At 42.4% G+C, this 18,786-nt stretch overlaps 1 protein-coding gene across 4 annotated transcripts in view; it reads left to right on the top strand.

Annotated features, from left to right (window-relative positions):
* The first annotated feature begins 6,067 nt into the window (after window positions 1-6,067).
* LOC117251151 (FERM, ARHGEF and pleckstrin domain-containing protein 1) overlaps window positions 6,068-18,786 on the top strand; it is an 86,964-nt gene continuing 74,245 nt past the window's right edge. For 3 of the 4 annotated variants that reach the window (XM_033617158.2, XM_078174517.1, XM_033617159.2), the window contains exons 1-2: window positions 6,069-6,312; window positions 10,842-11,048. In XM_033617158.2, the coding sequence (XP_033473049.1) occupies window positions 10,869-11,048 (180 nt within the window). In that variant the 5' untranslated portion in view covers window positions 6,069-6,312; window positions 10,842-10,868. Of the gene's footprint in view, window positions 6,313-10,841; window positions 11,049-18,786 lie in introns of all 4 variants that reach the window. The other variant, XM_033617157.2, reaches the window with a different exon arrangement.

Here is an 18,786-nt window from a genome sequence, read left to right as displayed (position 1 = left end):
AGACTAGCAGTGCATGCAATTAGACTGTAGTTAGTGTGTCTTTTGTGTGTGTGTGTGTGTGCGTCCAGACTGATTGGAACAGTGGGGGTTGGAGAAATGTAAAAGTCTGGCTTTGGTGCTAATGACCTGGTATTCAAAGTTGGTGGGAAACGGTGACAGGGCAGGAGATGCAGCTGCTGCAGCGGAGATTAAAATAGAAATGGAATCTCATTTCCATCTTCCATCCCTTCTTAAGGTGAATACACCCTCAGGGAAAGATATTGTGAAGAAATGGTAAAAAGTGTGTTTCATGTGGCTGTCAGGTTGAACAGACCACTGGAGGATTATGCAAACTTCTCAAGGTTTAGCAACATATACGTGTATGAGTATGCATTGAGCACCCCAGACATCCCTCTCCCCAGCAACGCTTTCCAGCTCCTCCTGGGCGACCCTAAGGTGTTCCCAGGTCAGATAAGATATGTAGTCCCTCCAGTGTGTCCTGGGTCTACCCCGGGGCCTCCTACCAGTGGGACGGAGCAGCGGTTCTACTCTGAGCTCCCTCCAGATATCCGAGCTCCTTACTATCCTGGTGGTTGGGCTCCTATCTCTAAGTGAGCCCAACCACCCCATGGAGGAAACTAATTTCAGCCGCTTGTATCCATGTTCTCATTCTTTCAGTCGCTGCCCAGAGCTCATGACCATAGGTGAGGGTTGGGACATAGACTGATCAGTCAAACTATTGAAACCACTACTGGATGGAGTGAGTAACAGCGACTATCTCGTTACAATACAATGTTTCGCTGTAAAACCTTGGGTCCTGGCATTCATATAGATGCCACTTAACACACACCACCCACCCAAACACTGTTGTAGACCAAGTACACCCCCTGATGTCAGTGACATTCCCCATGTGGCCAGATCTGAAGTGTCTCCGATAAGTACTACATCATCAGTGCAGGATGTTGTGGTTGTTTTGGTATCACTGCCCTAATGCTCTGTAACATGTGGCTCCGGAGCCACAAATTGCCTACCCCTGAGTTATTCTGACGAAACTGCTAACATGACTAGGAAGCATGCTACAGAGCAGCTAGCAAAAATGTGGACGTAATATGTGCAGAGCAGTAATGAAGCGGCCAGCTGGAGACGCATGTCAGGCCAAGGTGTCAACAACGATGTATCTTGGCTGTCCACTTGTGTTCAGATCACCATAACATGTTAATACCAGGTCTAAACAGGCTCCATATGAGTTACTGCCTGCCTGAACTACCACAAGGCTCCGTTTATAAGACCATCATTTTTGTAGTTCTGTGCTTGCATGTTGAATATCCTTGAGTTAATGCGTCAATCAAACTACCACATGTAACCTCTCTCCGTGACAGCTTACCAGCTCTGAACCGTAGTTGGGAACATGCTGGCTTATGAACATTGAATTAGCTCATTAGCTCGTTATTAGCTAGTAACTAGCTTCTAGCAGTGCGGACCACTCTGCAGAAAGAAGGATGGTGAGGCAGTCAGGTGCCGTTCACCAACAATGGCTTATCTAGACACTTAATTCTACTGCCTAACATCACTCTTTGTCACCTGCCGTCTTCACCATGACACCCCAAGAGAGTTGCTCCCCTCCACATACACAATGAAGCACACGTCACACACTCACTGGTTATTAACAAGGCCACCACCCTTAAAGGGGAAAAAAGGGTGAGCCAGTAGCGCGCCCAACAAATCTGGGGTCAGGTAGTATTTCAGTGTAGAAAAATACTGCACAGAGAGTGGGAGGATGTGTGGGTTAATGGGGGCCCAGAAGCTGTTGGACTTCATTTGAACCCCTTAAACTTGAGTACACAGTGTTGAAGAAAAGAAGTTGGCTGAATTCTGGTTATGTATTTGAAAGCTAAGACTACTAACTGGTATGAATTAATGAGCTCTAGAGGTAATAGATAAATGTACAGTGACCTGAGTGGAAGTCATGTAACAGACTTACAAATAAATAGTAGTCTAAAAGCATGTGTTTATTCTATATGTACAAGTGTTTCCTCACCCTATGGTGATCAGTGTGAAGTTGACTCGTGATTTCATTTACGATTACATAACGGAGATCACGAAGAACATGGTACATCTTAATTGCTTACATAACTAATCCAGAGCAGCATTGTCTCTTGCCTGTTTTTTCTTTCTTGCAGCAGCTCTCACTCGGTTTTCGCGCTCTCGCTGAAATGTTCATCTGTGCCTCAGTTCCAAATCAGTGCCTCCAGGGGGCCTCTGAAGCTGCCAAGACACTGAGTGTGATTTCTCCATCTTCAGTCCCACACCACCAAGGCGTAGGAGACTTCTCTTCTTGCCAGTGAGAAGGTGGGCGAGCAGCAGACATGAAATAGAGACAAGAAAGGGAAAAAAAAAAAATCCCAGTTTCAGCTTTCCAACACAGTGCTTGTCTTTTATCCCTGTTCCTGCATGCAGCTACATACATGGAGGAGTGGGCGATGTGGAGGTTCTGGTCCTGGCCAAAGCCCCAGGCCACCATCCCTAAAAAAGGACAGTAGAAACAGGGAATACAAAGCACTGAGCACTTATACAGCAGAATAGGTCCAACATGTAGGGCTTTATGGTTATGTAGTGTGGAAAATAGATTATTCATGGAATGATTAAATTAATCCAGAGGGGTGGCCAGAGGTGGCACAGTCCCCCCTGAAATCTGATTGGCTGCCCTGGCTTGTTGGAGGGATGTCTGTGTTCAGGGGTCCATTTCCCTATAATCTGTCCATGTCATGATGGTTGTTTGGAGTTACAAATAGCAGCCATTTATTGACGATATTTCACATTAGAATATTAATCAAAGGCATTTATTTGGCATTCATTTATTACACTAAACAAATAATGTAACCATCAATAATGTACTGGTTTATATTGCCATGAAGAACCTGGACAGTCTTCAGGGGTAACTTGGGTACTTTTCAACTTGAACTCAATGTTTTGTCCATGTTTTGTGTGTAAATGACTACACACAACATTTAAATTGGTGCAGTATTCAGCCAGAGGGCCGCAGTGGGCAGCAGCAAAACAAGCTGCAATGTAACCACAAGGGGCAATTATACACCATCAATTCACATCCACTAAAAGTGTTTGTTTTTGCCACTGACAGGCTCCAGTTGTCAATATAGACCTTTTTGTTAAAGAGTAAGATCCTTTTTGTTTGACCAGAATGACCCCCAACATGGCCATTGCCAAACCAACCAGACTCCACTTAAATAATCAGTAATTTAAGCATGTATAGAGCCAGCATATTTTCACATCTGACTGGGTGAATTAAGGGTTCATTTCAACCAAACCAGAGTTGGTGATTGTTGGAACAGTGGAAACACAAACCATGACATATTTTGTGAGGGTTTCTTTGCTTCTGTCAACTTTGAACGAAGTGTGTTTTATGGTAATAAAATTACTGCTTATTTAAATGGAGTCTAGTGGGTTTGGCACTGGCCATTGCGGGGCTGTTTCTGGTTAAATAAAAAGGCTGGCCTCTGTAGGGATCCTTTCCATAATGTTATCAGACTCTTATGATAATAATCCGAGCCTGTGAGTTGCAAAAACAAGCACTTTCAGTGGATGTAAATTGTTGGTGCCTTGATGATTGTTGGTCCCCCGAGTGGTTACATTGCAGCCCGGTTTGCTGTTGCTGACTGCAGGCCTTTCCCTCAATAAAGGACTAGTTTCAAAATGTTTTCCCATGAGTCACTTAGACACAAAAATATGGGAAAAACATGGTTGAAAAATACCAAAGTTACCCTTTAACGCATCTTACTTCTTTTAAAAACAGCCTGGTCCCCTCATTCAAAGGTTCTGTCCTGTGGATGATTCTGTTTTAGGGATCTTGGAACAGTGTGGTGCTGAAACAGTATCAATCCTCAAACTGGGACATGCCATCGGTTTTCCGATGATATATAACTCAGTTGTGGAACAATCCACGACTTGATTGATATTACAGATCTCTTGTTGGCTATTACTGCTTTTTTCTTTTGGACAGTAAAGTCAGCAGTGGCTTTCTTTTCCTGGTGACAGGACTGCAGCTTATAGTGGTGTTTATGTGGCAGAGTTTTACACAGTCATGTGGTTATGCATGAAAGGAAGGAAGCTAAGCTAACTTATAATTGCGCTTCAACACTTTAATTGCGCTCAAGTTATCACATGTTTGAACTTTGTAAGACCTGCTGGACTTGTGATACTGCTGCCTGTCACTCATGCTTCGTGGTAAGCCAAAGCACCCTCCAGTGGACCCTGGATAAAGTGCAAGGTTTTAGGTGGCATTAAAGGCCAACATCAAGCACCAGAGAGGGCAAGACAGGCTTCGTGTCATCTCGACTCAAAACCACATGCACTTCACTGATGCAAATGAATTTAGGCTTAGTCATAGCATTTTATACTGCAGACGAAAAATAGTGTCTTTCATCTGTTTTGCAGCTGTCCTCGAGCAAAACCAAACATTTCTGCCAAATCCAGTGGATGCTGTTACGTGGCTGACCCTGTCTTGCTATACTGACAACGAACAGGCCACACAGACAGTATACACAACCAAGAGGGGACGGCCTACAGGGTATCACCCACTCCCACTTCTTTAGTGTAAATAAAACATAGAGTATCTGTTTTAATCCAAGCAAGTGCTTGTTTGACAATATTTGAAATATATATATATATGCTTTTCCATGAATGTATACATTAGTCAGAGACTCTGCATTCCTTTCATACGTTCCTATATTTATATACCATAATAATTTAGCACCTTGCTTACGCACTGACTTCTATTTATACTCTCTGGAAAACTTTCTGAACTTCACCATGGGGCTAAGAGGGATGGTCAATGAAACATTTTCATAGAGAATATAAATTAGCCTCTTTCTCAAACCCCACTGACTCACAGGGAGGTCGGTTATTACAAACTCGTGCTGTGCAGACAATTCTAACCCACAGATTTTTAATTCCAACATGATTAAAAATGTCACATATGTCAGGCTGATTGCTGATTACTTGCAGGGTATAGGCATAGACATATAATTTGAGGCAGCCAACAACCGGCTTTTATACAGCTGAAGAACTTCTATAAAAAAAAATTTAAAAAAACTGCTTGGCAATGACCAGGCATCTAATTGAGACAGACATTTATTTATCAAAGTGTGTAGCCACACCAGCCTAGCAAAAGGGACTAGGCCAGGGGTACCAAGGGGTCCAATCCGGCCTACCAGATCACTCTGCACACCTAATGTTGATGCACTTGTGCAGGCTGAGAAGTTTCAGGAGCAATTTAAGCAGTGAGTAGATACTTCATGTAAAATGCCGGCTAAAAGGGTTTTCCACTCTGACCAGAATACAGCTCTCTGAATAACAATGAATACTTAGAGTGGTCATATTTAAAGCTATTGAACGGTGTGCAAAATAATGTCAACCACCAGCTTTGATACAAAAGAATCTGTATCAGACTTCTATCTTAAAATAATATTAGTGGAAGCCTGCTGCTGAGGCACTGACAAAACTTCAGATTGTAAATGGTTTGTAAGGCAGGGGACGACTTAACCTTCTTCTTCAGTAGTAGTAGACATACTGTTGAATTTGCACATATTTATCTGAGTCTCAGGCTGTTCATGGATGGATGACCGTTTTCAGAATGGACGTCTTTACACTAAAAAAGGGGGGAAATTTGAAGGAATTGTTATTCATAGGTTTTTATACAGTGGTTTCACTGGTCTGGCCCACTTGAGATCAATTTGAGCTGTATGTGGCCCCTGAACACCTCTGGACTAGGCAGTTCATTGATGTTTTACAGGTAGCTCCATTTTATTCAAGAGGAGGCAAACATCTTTATGGCTGATATCTCCATCACTGAGCAACTCACACCAAAACAGTTTACTGATAACAGGTAAGGGGTAAAATATGTAATTTTGATATGGGTGGTTAACTGCTCCTTTAATGGGTCACAAGCCTAAAAGCTTGGTAACTACTATCTGAATGTGGTTGTTCCAGTAGACACCGCTAGATGGTGCTGCTGTTCTTCCGTGTCCCGCTGCTGCTGAGAAGGTGGAGGTGCTGCACCTCCTTCATTGTCTGAGTAGAAGGCACCGGGAGTGGATCCGCCACTCGGTTCAATGTAATCCCGTCCTTCCCCGGCTCACTCACTCAGTCGTCCGCCATGGCGACCGCAGAAAGCCTCCTCTCCGGTCCGAGCCGCATCTAACAACTCCACCGGGCTTCTCTTATTGTAGTCAGCACCGCTGGACGTGGATGTAACACCTCCTTTCAGCTGGGAAATACATAACGTGTGGATACTAAGCCCGCATTTCGAGAGAACGGGTAAGAATCATGCAGCCCGAGTCCTCACCCTGTGTGCTCTTAGGGAAGTGATTCAACTTGTTTGAGGAGATTAGGGTTAAGTCCTGGGAGTATCTTTGCCGTGTTGTTTTGTGATCCTGTGGATTTCGAGGGAGGGAAATAACTATAAGTGTGTGTAGAAAAATCTCCATGTGCAGCCGGTAACTGTCCTATTTGTCCTCCAGTGCGGCTTGCATTGCACAAATATACCTTAGCTGTATGGATGCGTGCAGGCGCCGCAGTCGGCTGATGTTTCGCGACTCATGGCTCTCTGTGTGACATTTAAATGATCAGGAGCTGTGCGTTTCATATCTGTCACTTAGTTTCAATAAGGTGTCCAGGTGAGTCCATGCATTAATGTCACATCTACAGTCCTGTCTGATAATGTCCTGAGGATTACAGCAGCCTGCTCTATTAACCTACATTACATTAATGGTGTGAACACACTACCAGGCTGTGTGAGGTGGGAAAGACCTCACTGACTGTTGGGTTTCACCATTTTCTGCACTATTTTCCTCAGTTGTCATCCAGGCTGGTTTAGGAGAGGCTTAAATGGCAGCCAGGCTGTGGTTACAACACGCTTTCTTCCAGTTAGATGTCATTCTTTTCACTTAACGAACACATGCAACCCTGCCAATTATACGCTGGGAACTTATAGTGATTCATGCATTGTCAGCCACACCCAGGTATCAGTGACTGTTGCAGAACACAGAAGAAACCAAGCTCCTTTTTTATTGTGGAGCTTCCCTCAGGTAGACAGCTGGCTGTATCAGCCGCTGCGGCCTCTGGCCATTCAGCTGTCACTAAAGGATTCCAGCTGTGCTGTGTTGGACCGCACCAAGGGGCCCCCGTGTGCCCCTGCACACAGAGGAGCCACTGTTACAGCCCCGGAGACTCTGCGAGCCAGCAGTCACAGCTCCATGTTACACACTCGTGGGGAATTTCAAGCAAACAAGTTCAAAGGCAGGGTGAGAAACACTCAGGGGTCTGTAAATGTCCCTGTGGCTCCACATACTGGGGGACTGTGCTTCATGTCACACTGTGGCCCCCTGGAACAAGGTGCCAGCTGTACAACTGGTGACTGTTCAGTGTGTTCGTTTGGACCTGAGTTACCCATTCAGAGGAACACGCAGACCTCATGACTGGTTGATAAATGATCCCTGGTGCAGGGGAGGGTACGTGTTGGCTGAAATAATCACTGTCTACTCTTTCACTGTCTTCGGTTTCGCTGGTGCTTTGTTGGAGGAGTGTCTGGTTACACGGCATGCATGCGCAGGTCGTATAAGACACACATTTACAGACTTGGCATGAGACACTCTCCAGTAATCAAGGCAAGGGCCACTGCGTGATGACGGGGTGAGGATCAGATGTCATAAATGAGTGGGTTGAATTAAGAGAAATGTCTGTTTCCAATCATGATCCAGGTGACAGCATTCGGTCTGGTTTCCATCAGCCTCGAGGGAGTATTAGTCGGCCGATGAGTGTACAGACAGGTGCAAATGATGATGACATGCTCTCTTAACACTTTGGCACTTATGTTTGGGGTTCATTTGCCTTTTTTTTATCAAGCCTAAATCTGCTTGTTGAATCCCGTTTTTTAGCTTTAAGCATTTATAAGTAACCAGAGTTATGAATAAGTTCATCGGGAAGAACTGAAATTCAAACAACATGACATTCAAATGTGTAAAACTCAGATAGACTACGTATTTGATGTTTAGTTTCAAGACTAATTGCTCTCTCCTAACAAAGATAAGGACTTGAAAGGAGCATTTTTTAGCCTTGAAACTTCACAAATCTGGATATTTTGAAGCCAGCTATCAGTAGTGCTGCAATGGTGAGTCTGTTTATTGATTAGTTAATCTACAGACAATTGGTCCCGACACATTTTTGTAATTGTACTTGAAAAAACGGCCAACATTTGCTGGTTCCAGCTTCCAAAATAAGAAGCTTGCTGCTTGTCCCTGTTGTGTATCACTGGAAGTTGATTATCTTTAGACTGTTGGTCAAATAAAACATGCCATTTGAAGACGTGTGCTTGGACTATCGGAGCTTGTGATCGACATTTTTCACACTTCATTAATTATTGACCAGTTGATCAATAAAAAACTGCTAAAACATTGACAGCGTAATCAATAATGAAGATGATGCAGCCCTTCTTGTTAGCCTTGTTGCATCCAGTCCCCCCAACTACACCGTGCAGTGTTTGACTGAAAACTTCTTCTGAGCCTCTGCTAAGCATCAGACGGACCATCATCAAACAGAATTTAGTGTATCCACTGTCCTTGGCCTATTTTCTCCGTGCACTCTGCTGGATTACATTATGCACTCCTTTTGAAATGCCTTATTCAGCTTTCAGCTTAAACTTGGCAGCAGTCATTCACCTCTGCGGCGGCTGAACAACTGCCCACTGGCCTCAGTACTCTGATGAAGCACTTGGTGAGGTCTCAGGATGACATCAGCCTGCTGGAATGTGCAATGAAGAGAGAATTAAGCAGGACAGCAGGGCCTTGGGGGATCTGGCTGTGGATACATGCGGGGTGGATAGCAGCCCTGCTCATGTGTCAACTCGGAGTGAATGAGTCCTCGACTTTGTCCAAACACAGTCCTGCACCTGGGACAAACACAGAGTTACACTGCAGGTTATTCCAGATTCTGCACCTCGACTTTGATTTGAATGTCAGATGGGACGCTGCTTTGCTGGATGTGGCAGGGTGGTGTTTCTCCATTATATTGTTGCCAGACATAAGTCCTGTCAGAGCACCTCAAGGACTGACACTGACATTAATTTCAACTGCTATCCATTATTTTTAGGTACCTATTTAAATCATTATCCATTACTTTTTCCTATTTCATGTGTCATCCAATACATTATGTAACTACTTTCACTGTTATCCATTACTTTTACTTAACTATTTCATCCGTTATTGATTACTTTTAGGTAGCTATTTCAACTGTTATCCATTACCTTGGGGTAACTATTGAAGCCGTTAGCCATTAACTTTACATAAAGCTAACTTTTCTTTTTCAGTCAACCTATCAATGTGTCACATGGAAATTAAACAAGGTACAACTCCAGTGAAATGTGATCCCCTCAGCTACTTTAACCTATTACATTGATGACTGCTGCTTTATAATTGTCCATGTTTCCAACAGTTGTCTATTACTTTTAGCAGTTAGCATTGTTAGCATTGTCACCTCACAGCAAGAGGGTTCCTGGTTCGAACCTCCCCACCCTGGGTTCAAGCCCCTCTGTGCTGTGTTTGCATGTTCTCCATGTGTCAGTGTGGGTTTTCTGCGGGTACTCCGGCTTCCTCCAACAGTCCAAAGACATGCAGATTAATTAGTGATCCTAAATTGTCTGTAGGTGTGAATGTGAGCGTGATTAGTTGCCTGTCTCTATGTGTCAGCCCTGTGATAGTCTGGCGGTCTGTCCAAGGTGTACCCAATGTCAACTGGGATAGGTTCCAGCGCCCCCGCGACCCCCAATAGGATAATGGAAAATGAATGAATGAATGAATGAAAAGGTGTGATTTTCCTAAAAAACAATATATTGACTCATACAAAAGTAACCCCCTTAATGATCACTTTTGAGCCACTAGAAGGGTGTGACGGTTTTATCTGGAGAGACCCTGCCTACTGCCTGTATGCTCTTTTTATTTTGCTATGTTCGAGGTGCTTCTGGGTGTAGTGTACAGGTGAGGTCAGGGCCTTATACAAAAGGTAGCAACCAGGGTTGGACTATAAACAGCACACATCCATGTGGAGGCTAAAAATTGCGGCCCAAGTGCTGAAAAAACTAAAGTGAATCTGGGGTTGGCTTTCACTTTTGCTGACGATACTGTTTAAAAACAGTAGCCTACAATTCCAGCATAGTATAGGGCTTACTTTTCAAAGCAACGGAATAATAGTTGGAAGCTGTATTACAGTTTTTACTCTTTGCTGTCTGATGACTCAAATCCACCACTCATTCATTCAGATCTCTTGCAGTGTCCTCACGTCCTTGCCTTGATACCCTTGAGACCAATTAAAACCCAACTAAGTATATGTCTGCATGTCGTTGGCCTTAATGCCTCGCTTTTACGACTTCCCATTCAATTGTCATTGTATTGACGCTTTGATTTTACACTTTGGCCTCGTGATTCATTTGTCAAATCAAATTAGGGCTGCTTAGTTCGGCTTTGAAATCAAGAACATGCTTGGATCCTTTTTTTTTTTTTTCTTTTTTTTTTTTTTTTTTACAGTAATTGGTTCTCCCACAGGCAACAATTATCAGCCATTAGCGGCGAGTGCAAATACTGCATTTGCAATTACTGTGTTAGTGTGACACTGAAGGTTGTGCAGCCCGTCCTCTGGGCTCTGATGCTGTCATTGTATTTCACCTGCTACATCACTGATGCTCTGTAAGAGGAGGTTTCTTATTACTTTATGTAACTCCTTAGTTGCATTATTTTGGATATGCATGTGCATGTGTTTGTCTCCCTGACTTTCCTCTCTTGGCCTCTCTGGTGCAGGCTGGGCAGTGAGCATTGCAGTGCATCATGGCAGAGCCAGACCCAGAGCCAATGGCCTCTGGAGCAGGGCAGCGTCTTGGAGCCCCGGAGACTCTTGGCATCAGTACATTGGACCCCGGGCACAGACCGCCGGCCATGCCCCCTGGACGACAAGTCACCATCAGGGTCCGCATGTTGGACGACACAGAGGAGCTCTTTGACATCTCGGTGAGTTGTTGCAGCCTTCTTGCTCAGGCACATTTCTTGATGGGAATACTAATGTCGGCTTGGGACTCCTCATTATTGCACAGTAGCCAAGAAGCGTTTCCCGTTTTCATCATAGCAGCAGCAGTCTGGAAACAGGTTGGCATGGCAACTGCATGATGTTAAGTTGTTGAATGCACGGATGAAACTGGAGGGAACGTTTTAGTATGTCAGGGTTCCTTCAGTTTATTGTGGTGGTATTTCTTCACTGCTTCCTAATCTCCCAAACTGTCTTGAACCTGTTCTGCAGCTGTCATCTATTACTACATATATTTTTCCCTCCACTGTGTCCTCCTGACAACCTTTCAGGATATTATTTGGAAACCATGGACACCATTGTATTTCACAGCTCTGTCCCATATTGGTGTGATGACGTGGGGACATGTGAGAAATCCATGTGCTTTCTTAGCAAATGTAAAGAAAGACAGCATGTACACAAAAGAAGAAGAGGAAACAATACTTGAATGTCTTTGAATGAGACGAGCTGCCATTTGAATTTCATTCATGACTTGAGGATTTAGAGGATTAGCTTTCTCATCACAGATCTGCATTTAGACATTCAAGTATAAGCCATTTGCATGGATTATGTAGAAGTTGAGCTAAAATTAGATACTTACTAATTGTGAATGTCATTTTATAAGATGATAATACTTTCAATGCAAAATAGATATTCATGCTGTACAAACTGAATGTATGGATATAAAGCAGATCATTTGCAGAGGCCATTTTAAGTTGTGCAATTGAATAATTATCATTTTATGTTTTACTTTTCACCTTGTTAAAATGGAAATAGACAAGTGTTCTCCTTTACTTACTCTACTGTGTCATTATGAAGGAAATGTTGATTGCACAATGTAATGGCTATAGAATAATGACACCATCAGTGTTTAGATTGGTTCCCTGTAAGCTTCGCTTTCACTGTGCAATTCTGCCTGCCTCCAGGTATGATCTCCTGGGAAGATAGAGGTTTGATTTACGGCACACAGAAAGTGCCTTTACCATTGCGCAATCTAAACAGGAAGAGGATAGCGCTCTTCTTTTCCCCTGTACCTATCAGTAGCTATCCCCAGTAACCAAGCAGTATCATTAGCCCCTTTTACACTGCACAGCGGAATGGGGGGACAGAATTGTCTTGCCTCTGAGCTAGGAATGGAGGTAGTAACAACATAGAAACAATGTCTGTATAAATGGGACAGCCTGCAGGACGGGATCATGGGTGGCATGGGTGTGATGTTTTGACATGTTATGCCAGCGACCCACTGCGGGAGATTTAAAAAGCAGCTGATAGCAGTTAGCGGCTAACTCAAACAAGTTGCACAGTGGCCGAAAATGTCCACAAACCATTGTTATTGTAATAAAACACTGCCAATGTCTTTCCTATATGTCACTCTAGAGGCCAATGCTGTCATGTTAAATGTCACGACCGTCACGCCTTGTTTGCTTCCCACTATGCTGGCATGCTGTCTAAAATCACACTTTGGAGCAGAGTGATGCCGCTGTCATTTTTTTCTTGCTTCTAAATGCAAAGGCAGTGTTAAGAAAGGACCTTGTAGCAACCCTATAGCTTGACATCTGTGTTAAAAGGGCTATTGTAAGTTCTTTGCAGTTACTCTTTCCAGTAGCAGGAATTGTCGCCAGTGGAACAACCAAAGTAACTGTGGAAACTGTGGTAGTTGTTAGACTCTTAGGGAAATGGAAAGATTTGGTTGTCTTTGCAACAGTGGCACCAACAATAATACCACTTACAGACGCGTCAAAGGATAAGGCTGGTGATATTCAATATTTTTCTTAACATGAACAAATCCCATGAAAAGACTAAAACCAAAACAGTGCTGCCCTGGTTCCCTCATCAGAAAGCCCATGGGATAATTCCATTGGATTTTAGATTTTTGTAGAAAATAAGCTCTGCTGCAAACAAAAGTTCATGATACTTACATGTTTTTTCAGCAAGATAATCTTCACAAATTAACACCACTTCCATGATTTCTGAAGCGTAAGTGCAATTACCAGAAGTAAAAGGCTAGCATTAGGCTAAACAAACTACACCACAGCTGCATGACTTTAACATTGCCTCCACAACAAGACTTTAAAGCTGTGTTCGCCAGGGTTCAGTGTAATGATGTGCAGTATCATTAAGCTACTTGTTAGCAACCTTCTTTTTTAAACCATGTAAAGGCTTCAACATTTATGAGTGGGGTATTTACTGATGTATTTTATGTCGCTGAACAAAACTTGAAAGTCTCTTAGGCTCGTGTAAACCACAGACTGTATTTTAGGCATCCAACCAAAACCCATTGACTTCAAGATGAGGGAACTGGGAGTGCTAAAATGCTAACTTATTTCCAAGTTGTAGGACTCATTCCTGCACCTCTCTGTAGTACATTCCTCTTACAAGTGGTGCCTGTGTAAAAGCTGATAAGCAGATTCCTCTGAGCTCCACTGTTGTCCAAAAACTCGTAAAAAAAACATAAATGAGACAACACAACATTGCACAGGATGACATTTACCTTCATAAGGATAAACATGGGCGCTGTAATTTGAGTCAGTCTCACATACAATGTCCAGCTCATTAGTTCAAAGTGTATAAATGCATGGCAAAAGATAGTCCCCAACAAATACACCATTTAGTCTTGTTGGTGCAGCTTTTGCTAAAAACTACAGTGCCCAGCAGTTTTAGGAAATTATTGAGCCTGATTGTGACCCATGTAAGTCTTTATCCGATGGGATTGGAGTGCCACAGACGGGATAATTTGGTAAATCAGAACGTATTGAGAGACAGACTAATGCATTATTGGTTATTTGGTTTTGGTCTTTTTATGGGATTCACTGAAAAATGTAGTACAATGTCAGTGCTATTCTATGAGGTGATGAAAAGATGATGAGATACATGGCACTCTTTCCTTCAGCATTCCTCTGAACTTCCTCTGTGTTTTGGAAAGGTGTCCTCGGACCTTGATTTAACGTCAGAACATCGGGTGGAGTATGAGAAAATACTGTTATTTGTCTCAGAATAGAAGAACAGCTACATTCTGTGACCACAGTCCTTCCTGCCTGGAAGAGACGAATGAGATGAGTAGATAGAGGAAAGTGGAAAGTGGTGATGGAGAAAACCAGATACAGCGGCAGCCACAGAGGACTCGTTTAATGTGTATGAATGGGGCTCGGCACTAAAGCTGCTGAGCTTTACTGACAGTTAGTGAGCGTGCAGCGCAGGACGAATGTGTCCTTCTGGCTCTTTTCCAAGGCAGTATGGGTAAATGTTGCTCCTAAAGCGGGCGGCAGGGCCCCCTGTGCATGACTGCTAATCTTTCTAGTGGTATCATGTGTTGTACCTAATACTTAAGGCTCGCTAGATTCTCACCGTCAGGTCCCATTTGATTGCCCTCATTTAACCCACATTACTTTTTGTGTACTTCGGGTTAAGTGAGGCGTTAAAGCCTCGTTTGTTTTTATTTTACAAGACAAGGTTCTTGGGACTGTTCTCACTCCGTATGCTGCTTTTAATGTGCCAAGTGCTGCATCTGCTTCGTCTTGTCTCAGGTTAGAACAATCAGTTTGCCAATGCCAGCCTTTCGAAATTGAATATCATCCAGCCAGCAATGCCTATATCTGATTTGAGGTAGAGCAGGTGAGGGAGGGATTTTATTCAGCCTGCTTTAGGGCCTGTAATCTGTAAAAACCTGCAGTGAAACTTGGTTCTCTAAGGCTCTCAGAGTAGATAGCAACCTCAGAGTTTTGGTAGCATACACTAGTTTTTTATAGAGTTTTGGTATCCCAGAGTATTTAAGAATACTCTACCCTCCAAAGAACCCACACTGATGCTTTATATTTTTTTGACATGATACATGTCAGATTTGTATATACGGCAGCTTTAGTTTAATCTGTCTTCTTAGTCCTTATCTCCTTGTTTCCACTTGCTGTCAGGTTTCATGCAGTTTGATACAGAGATTACGAAACAACAGCATGATCCCCAGAATAAAAAAGCACTGCAGTGAGATTCCTCTTATGTGTTTGGACAAATGCTGTAAGGCTGAACCGAACAATTTGAGGCTACAAAGCTTCATTCATAACATTGACATTTGAATTCTACTGTTGATATGCTACACATCTTTTTTTAATTTCTTTTTTTATGCGTCTATTCATTCTGTTTAAACCTGGTATTTCTGCACAGTCGCAGATAAAGATTAGGCTACACCAGTATTTCACTTCCAGTGGTGACTGCGTAGGATTGTTTCTGACTCATCTGACCCAAACACCTTTTAACAACTCAAGTAGGGCTGCAACTAACAATTACTTTTATTTTTGAGTAGCCTGCCAGTTATTTACATGATTAGTCAGTTCATTGTTTAGTCTAGTAAAATTTAAAAAGAATATTAAAAATGCTCATTACAACTTTCCCAGAACCCAAAGTGATGTCTTTAATATGCTTCTTTTGTCCACCCAGCAATCCCGAAACATAAAGATTCTTCATTTACTATCATACATGACAAAGAAGAGCAGCAAAATCTCACATTTAAGAAGCTATAACCAGTAAAAGTTTGACATTTTTGCTTGAAAACAGACTGAAATGATTAATTGATTAAAAACATAGTTGGTGATTAATTTTCTTTTGATTGACTAATCTATTAATTGCCTTATCATTGCTGCTCTACACTGTGTTGAAAAGTCTAAAGGTCAAATGTATTGAAAAAAAGAAAGATATAATAATTTCCAAAATTCACAGCATGTTTTTATCTAAAGAAATATTCTGTTTCAGTCCATATTTGTCAGCGTTACAGCTTCCAAAACCAACATTTTCACTGCAGTAAAAAAAACTTTTTGCACTCCCACTTGCTGCACACAAAGAAAGACACACGCCTGTATTAAGGGAGCAGTCTGACAGCAACATACATTACATTTATTTATTAAAGAAAGAGGATTTAATTAAAAAAAAGAGACTCATTTATTCAATATGATGAGTTGTTTTATTTATTTATTTATTTATTGATTGATTAATTGATTTTATGGGAGAATTTTTATAAGGTGAAGATTTCACTGTTGCAGAAGAATTTCCAATGTTGGAATAAAATCGTGAGAGTTTTACCTCAGTTGGTGCGTGCTCTCATGATCTTGATACCTTGATGTAAGGTGGTCGTAAAACTTTGTCTGAGCTGTCATTCTTTTTCACATCTTGATGTTCCTCTAAAACTAGATGTTTAATACTGTCGTAACTTTTTTAGTCTTGGCTTATGCAAGTAGCAGCAAACCAGGTACACAGTAATCATGAAGAAACACCTCTCGGTTATCATGTGCTGTGGAAAAGGAGGAGAAACTGGTGGAGTTGTGGAGTGAACAAGAATCTGTGATTAATTTGGCATGTATCCGATCCACATTGAAATGGTTCTTTCTCATTTCCACTGTCTCCACCTATTATCACAGTGCAGCTAACCAATGGAGGCTAGTGTGGAGTTGAGACGACAAATCCAAAATGTAAAGTTAGTACTTTAGGGATTCTATTGATGTCGAATTGACAATAACACTGTCGACATGCAACACTTTTTATCTTCTGGTTCTAGTATTATGTGTTTTTGCAGAAACTTAAAGAATTTCTAATATGTGATATTTTTTATTGGAGTTTGGTGTGATATTTTTCACCAGGAGCAGGATGGGAAATAATCTGAAAAGGAATCTAGTTGTAGCCTTGCTAAAAATGCTAATAATGTGTGATAAAACTTCACATTGTCTTCAGATGTGAGAGGGTGTCAGACTTTAGTCTTTTCAATGTATTTTCAAAGTGTTCTTCTGTACGGTAGACATAAGTTGGCCTTCTTATAGACGTAGCAGGGTCGAGATGATGTAGTTGAGCTGGTGTGATGGTGAGCTAGAAGCAGCTTTTGTCACTGCAGCTGAAGATGCTGCTCAGGAGGTGGTAACAAAAGGCCCCCGCCAACAGAAAGCTTTATTCATGCTCAATTTAACACACATTATGTCCTCTATTTCAAGTCAGCACTGAGATAAAAATCTCAGTGGGCTTGATATTGTTTGTGCCTAGAGGTGTGCAAGGAGTACATTTTCTCCAGACATCAGCTCCTATTTGGGGCGGAAAGATCGGTTATCTTTTCAACAGAAAAACAATGCAAAACAGGAAAAGTTTTCATGTTTAGTTCACTCCTAAAGACAGAACGGGATACTACACTTGTCGAGATAATGAAGATAAGTCCCCTCTGAGCGCAGAGATGCCTCACAGGAATTTGACCTGCCAAGGATGCTTGGATGGTAGGAGTGAGTTGCTCGACTTTCGCAGTAACTTCGTTTCGTTTACATCAGCTCCATCCCAAAAGTCTCATCTTTTTTTTTGGTCCAGCTGACAGTGGAGGATACAGAAGACATACGTCAACTTGGCTCAGATCCTGCTGATATTAATCTCTCCCCTGCAGCAGGAGAAGTGAGCAGAAGTGAGATAGCTGCATGGTCTACAAACCACATTTGTCAAGCAATTATCTAGTCCTTTATTTCTCAGCAGGAACATACAGTAATGTTCGAGAAGAGGCAGTTCATCTTAGGTGATTTTATAGTCGGAGTGACTCGAGTTAGGATTTTTTTTATGTGTCTCTTTTAGAAAACATAAAACGTCTAACCTCACTCTGTAACTGATATCTAAGGCTTCAGTTCCTGCTCCTCTGGTTCAGAGGGGTAAGTTTCCACCTCAGCAGGCAGAATATCAGATGGTCGAGAAACAAAAAGGGGCCATCGAGCCATCTCGTGGGTCACATACCATGCTGTGGCCTACTTAGCACTCTGGCTGTGAACACACTTGTGTTGATGCTGATGATGTTTGGCTGCACAAACCTGGACAACAGTCGACTGGCATTGATTAATAATCACACTTGAGCCAAAATAATTGTGCGGTTGCACTTTTTACCGCTATGGATTTTCATGGAATTATTGTCAAATTAAAATGGGCAGCCTGCCTCTGTCCAATTTGGCTGTGCAGAGTTCAGTAGAGCAGGAAATCCAGACTGTTCCCCTCAGTCTGTCTTGCAGTCCTCAGGCTAACGTACAGTGACTCTGTCTGTGCTGATGTTTTGACGCTCATGAATGCTGATGGCTGGTGGAGGCTCTGCAGAAGTTGCCTGTGAGGAGTGTGATTGTAGCATGGATTTAGGGGTTAGGAGGTGGGGGATGGGATGATGAAGGCAGAGTGGAGAGAGGAGAGTCATGCTCATTCCTGTGAATGAAGGAAACAGTCAGGCTCCATTAGCCAAACCTTACTGCTGGAATACCAACGAATACAACCTAACATTGAATGTTCCACTTCCCATTTAATACTGACATTAGCAGCACTGGCGCTGAACATTAGAAATTCAGACGCAGCTCTCTCTCATGTTGGACTACTACTTCTGTTCTTCCTCTCTAACTATAATGAGCCACTAAGGACTGCAGTCCGTCCTCTCCAGCCATTGCTTTGTCCATTACAGTCACGGTATAGCCCCTGTGTAAAAGGCTACTGTGCAGAGAGACCTCTCCAATTCATTAATTACAGACCCCTTCATCTCTTGGCATTTTCATTTGCTTTCCATATGAGATTTTTACCCAGTGCAGTCTCATTAAACTACAATATATTACTTTTGCTCTCCTAATTACTGATTAAGTCCACAGCAAATTAATACACAAGCACAAGTAAAACCCATTTTTAGCCACATTTGGCTGGTCCACCTTTTGG

The sequence above is a fragment of the Epinephelus lanceolatus genome, chromosome 14 (genome assembly GCF_041903045.1).
Source record: "Epinephelus lanceolatus isolate andai-2023 chromosome 14, ASM4190304v1, whole genome shotgun sequence".
Lineage (NCBI taxonomy): Eukaryota > Metazoa > Chordata > Actinopteri > Perciformes > Serranidae > Epinephelus > Epinephelus lanceolatus.
The sequence above is the reverse complement of the archived record's forward strand: the minus strand, read 5'-3'. Positions and strand labels throughout refer to the sequence as shown.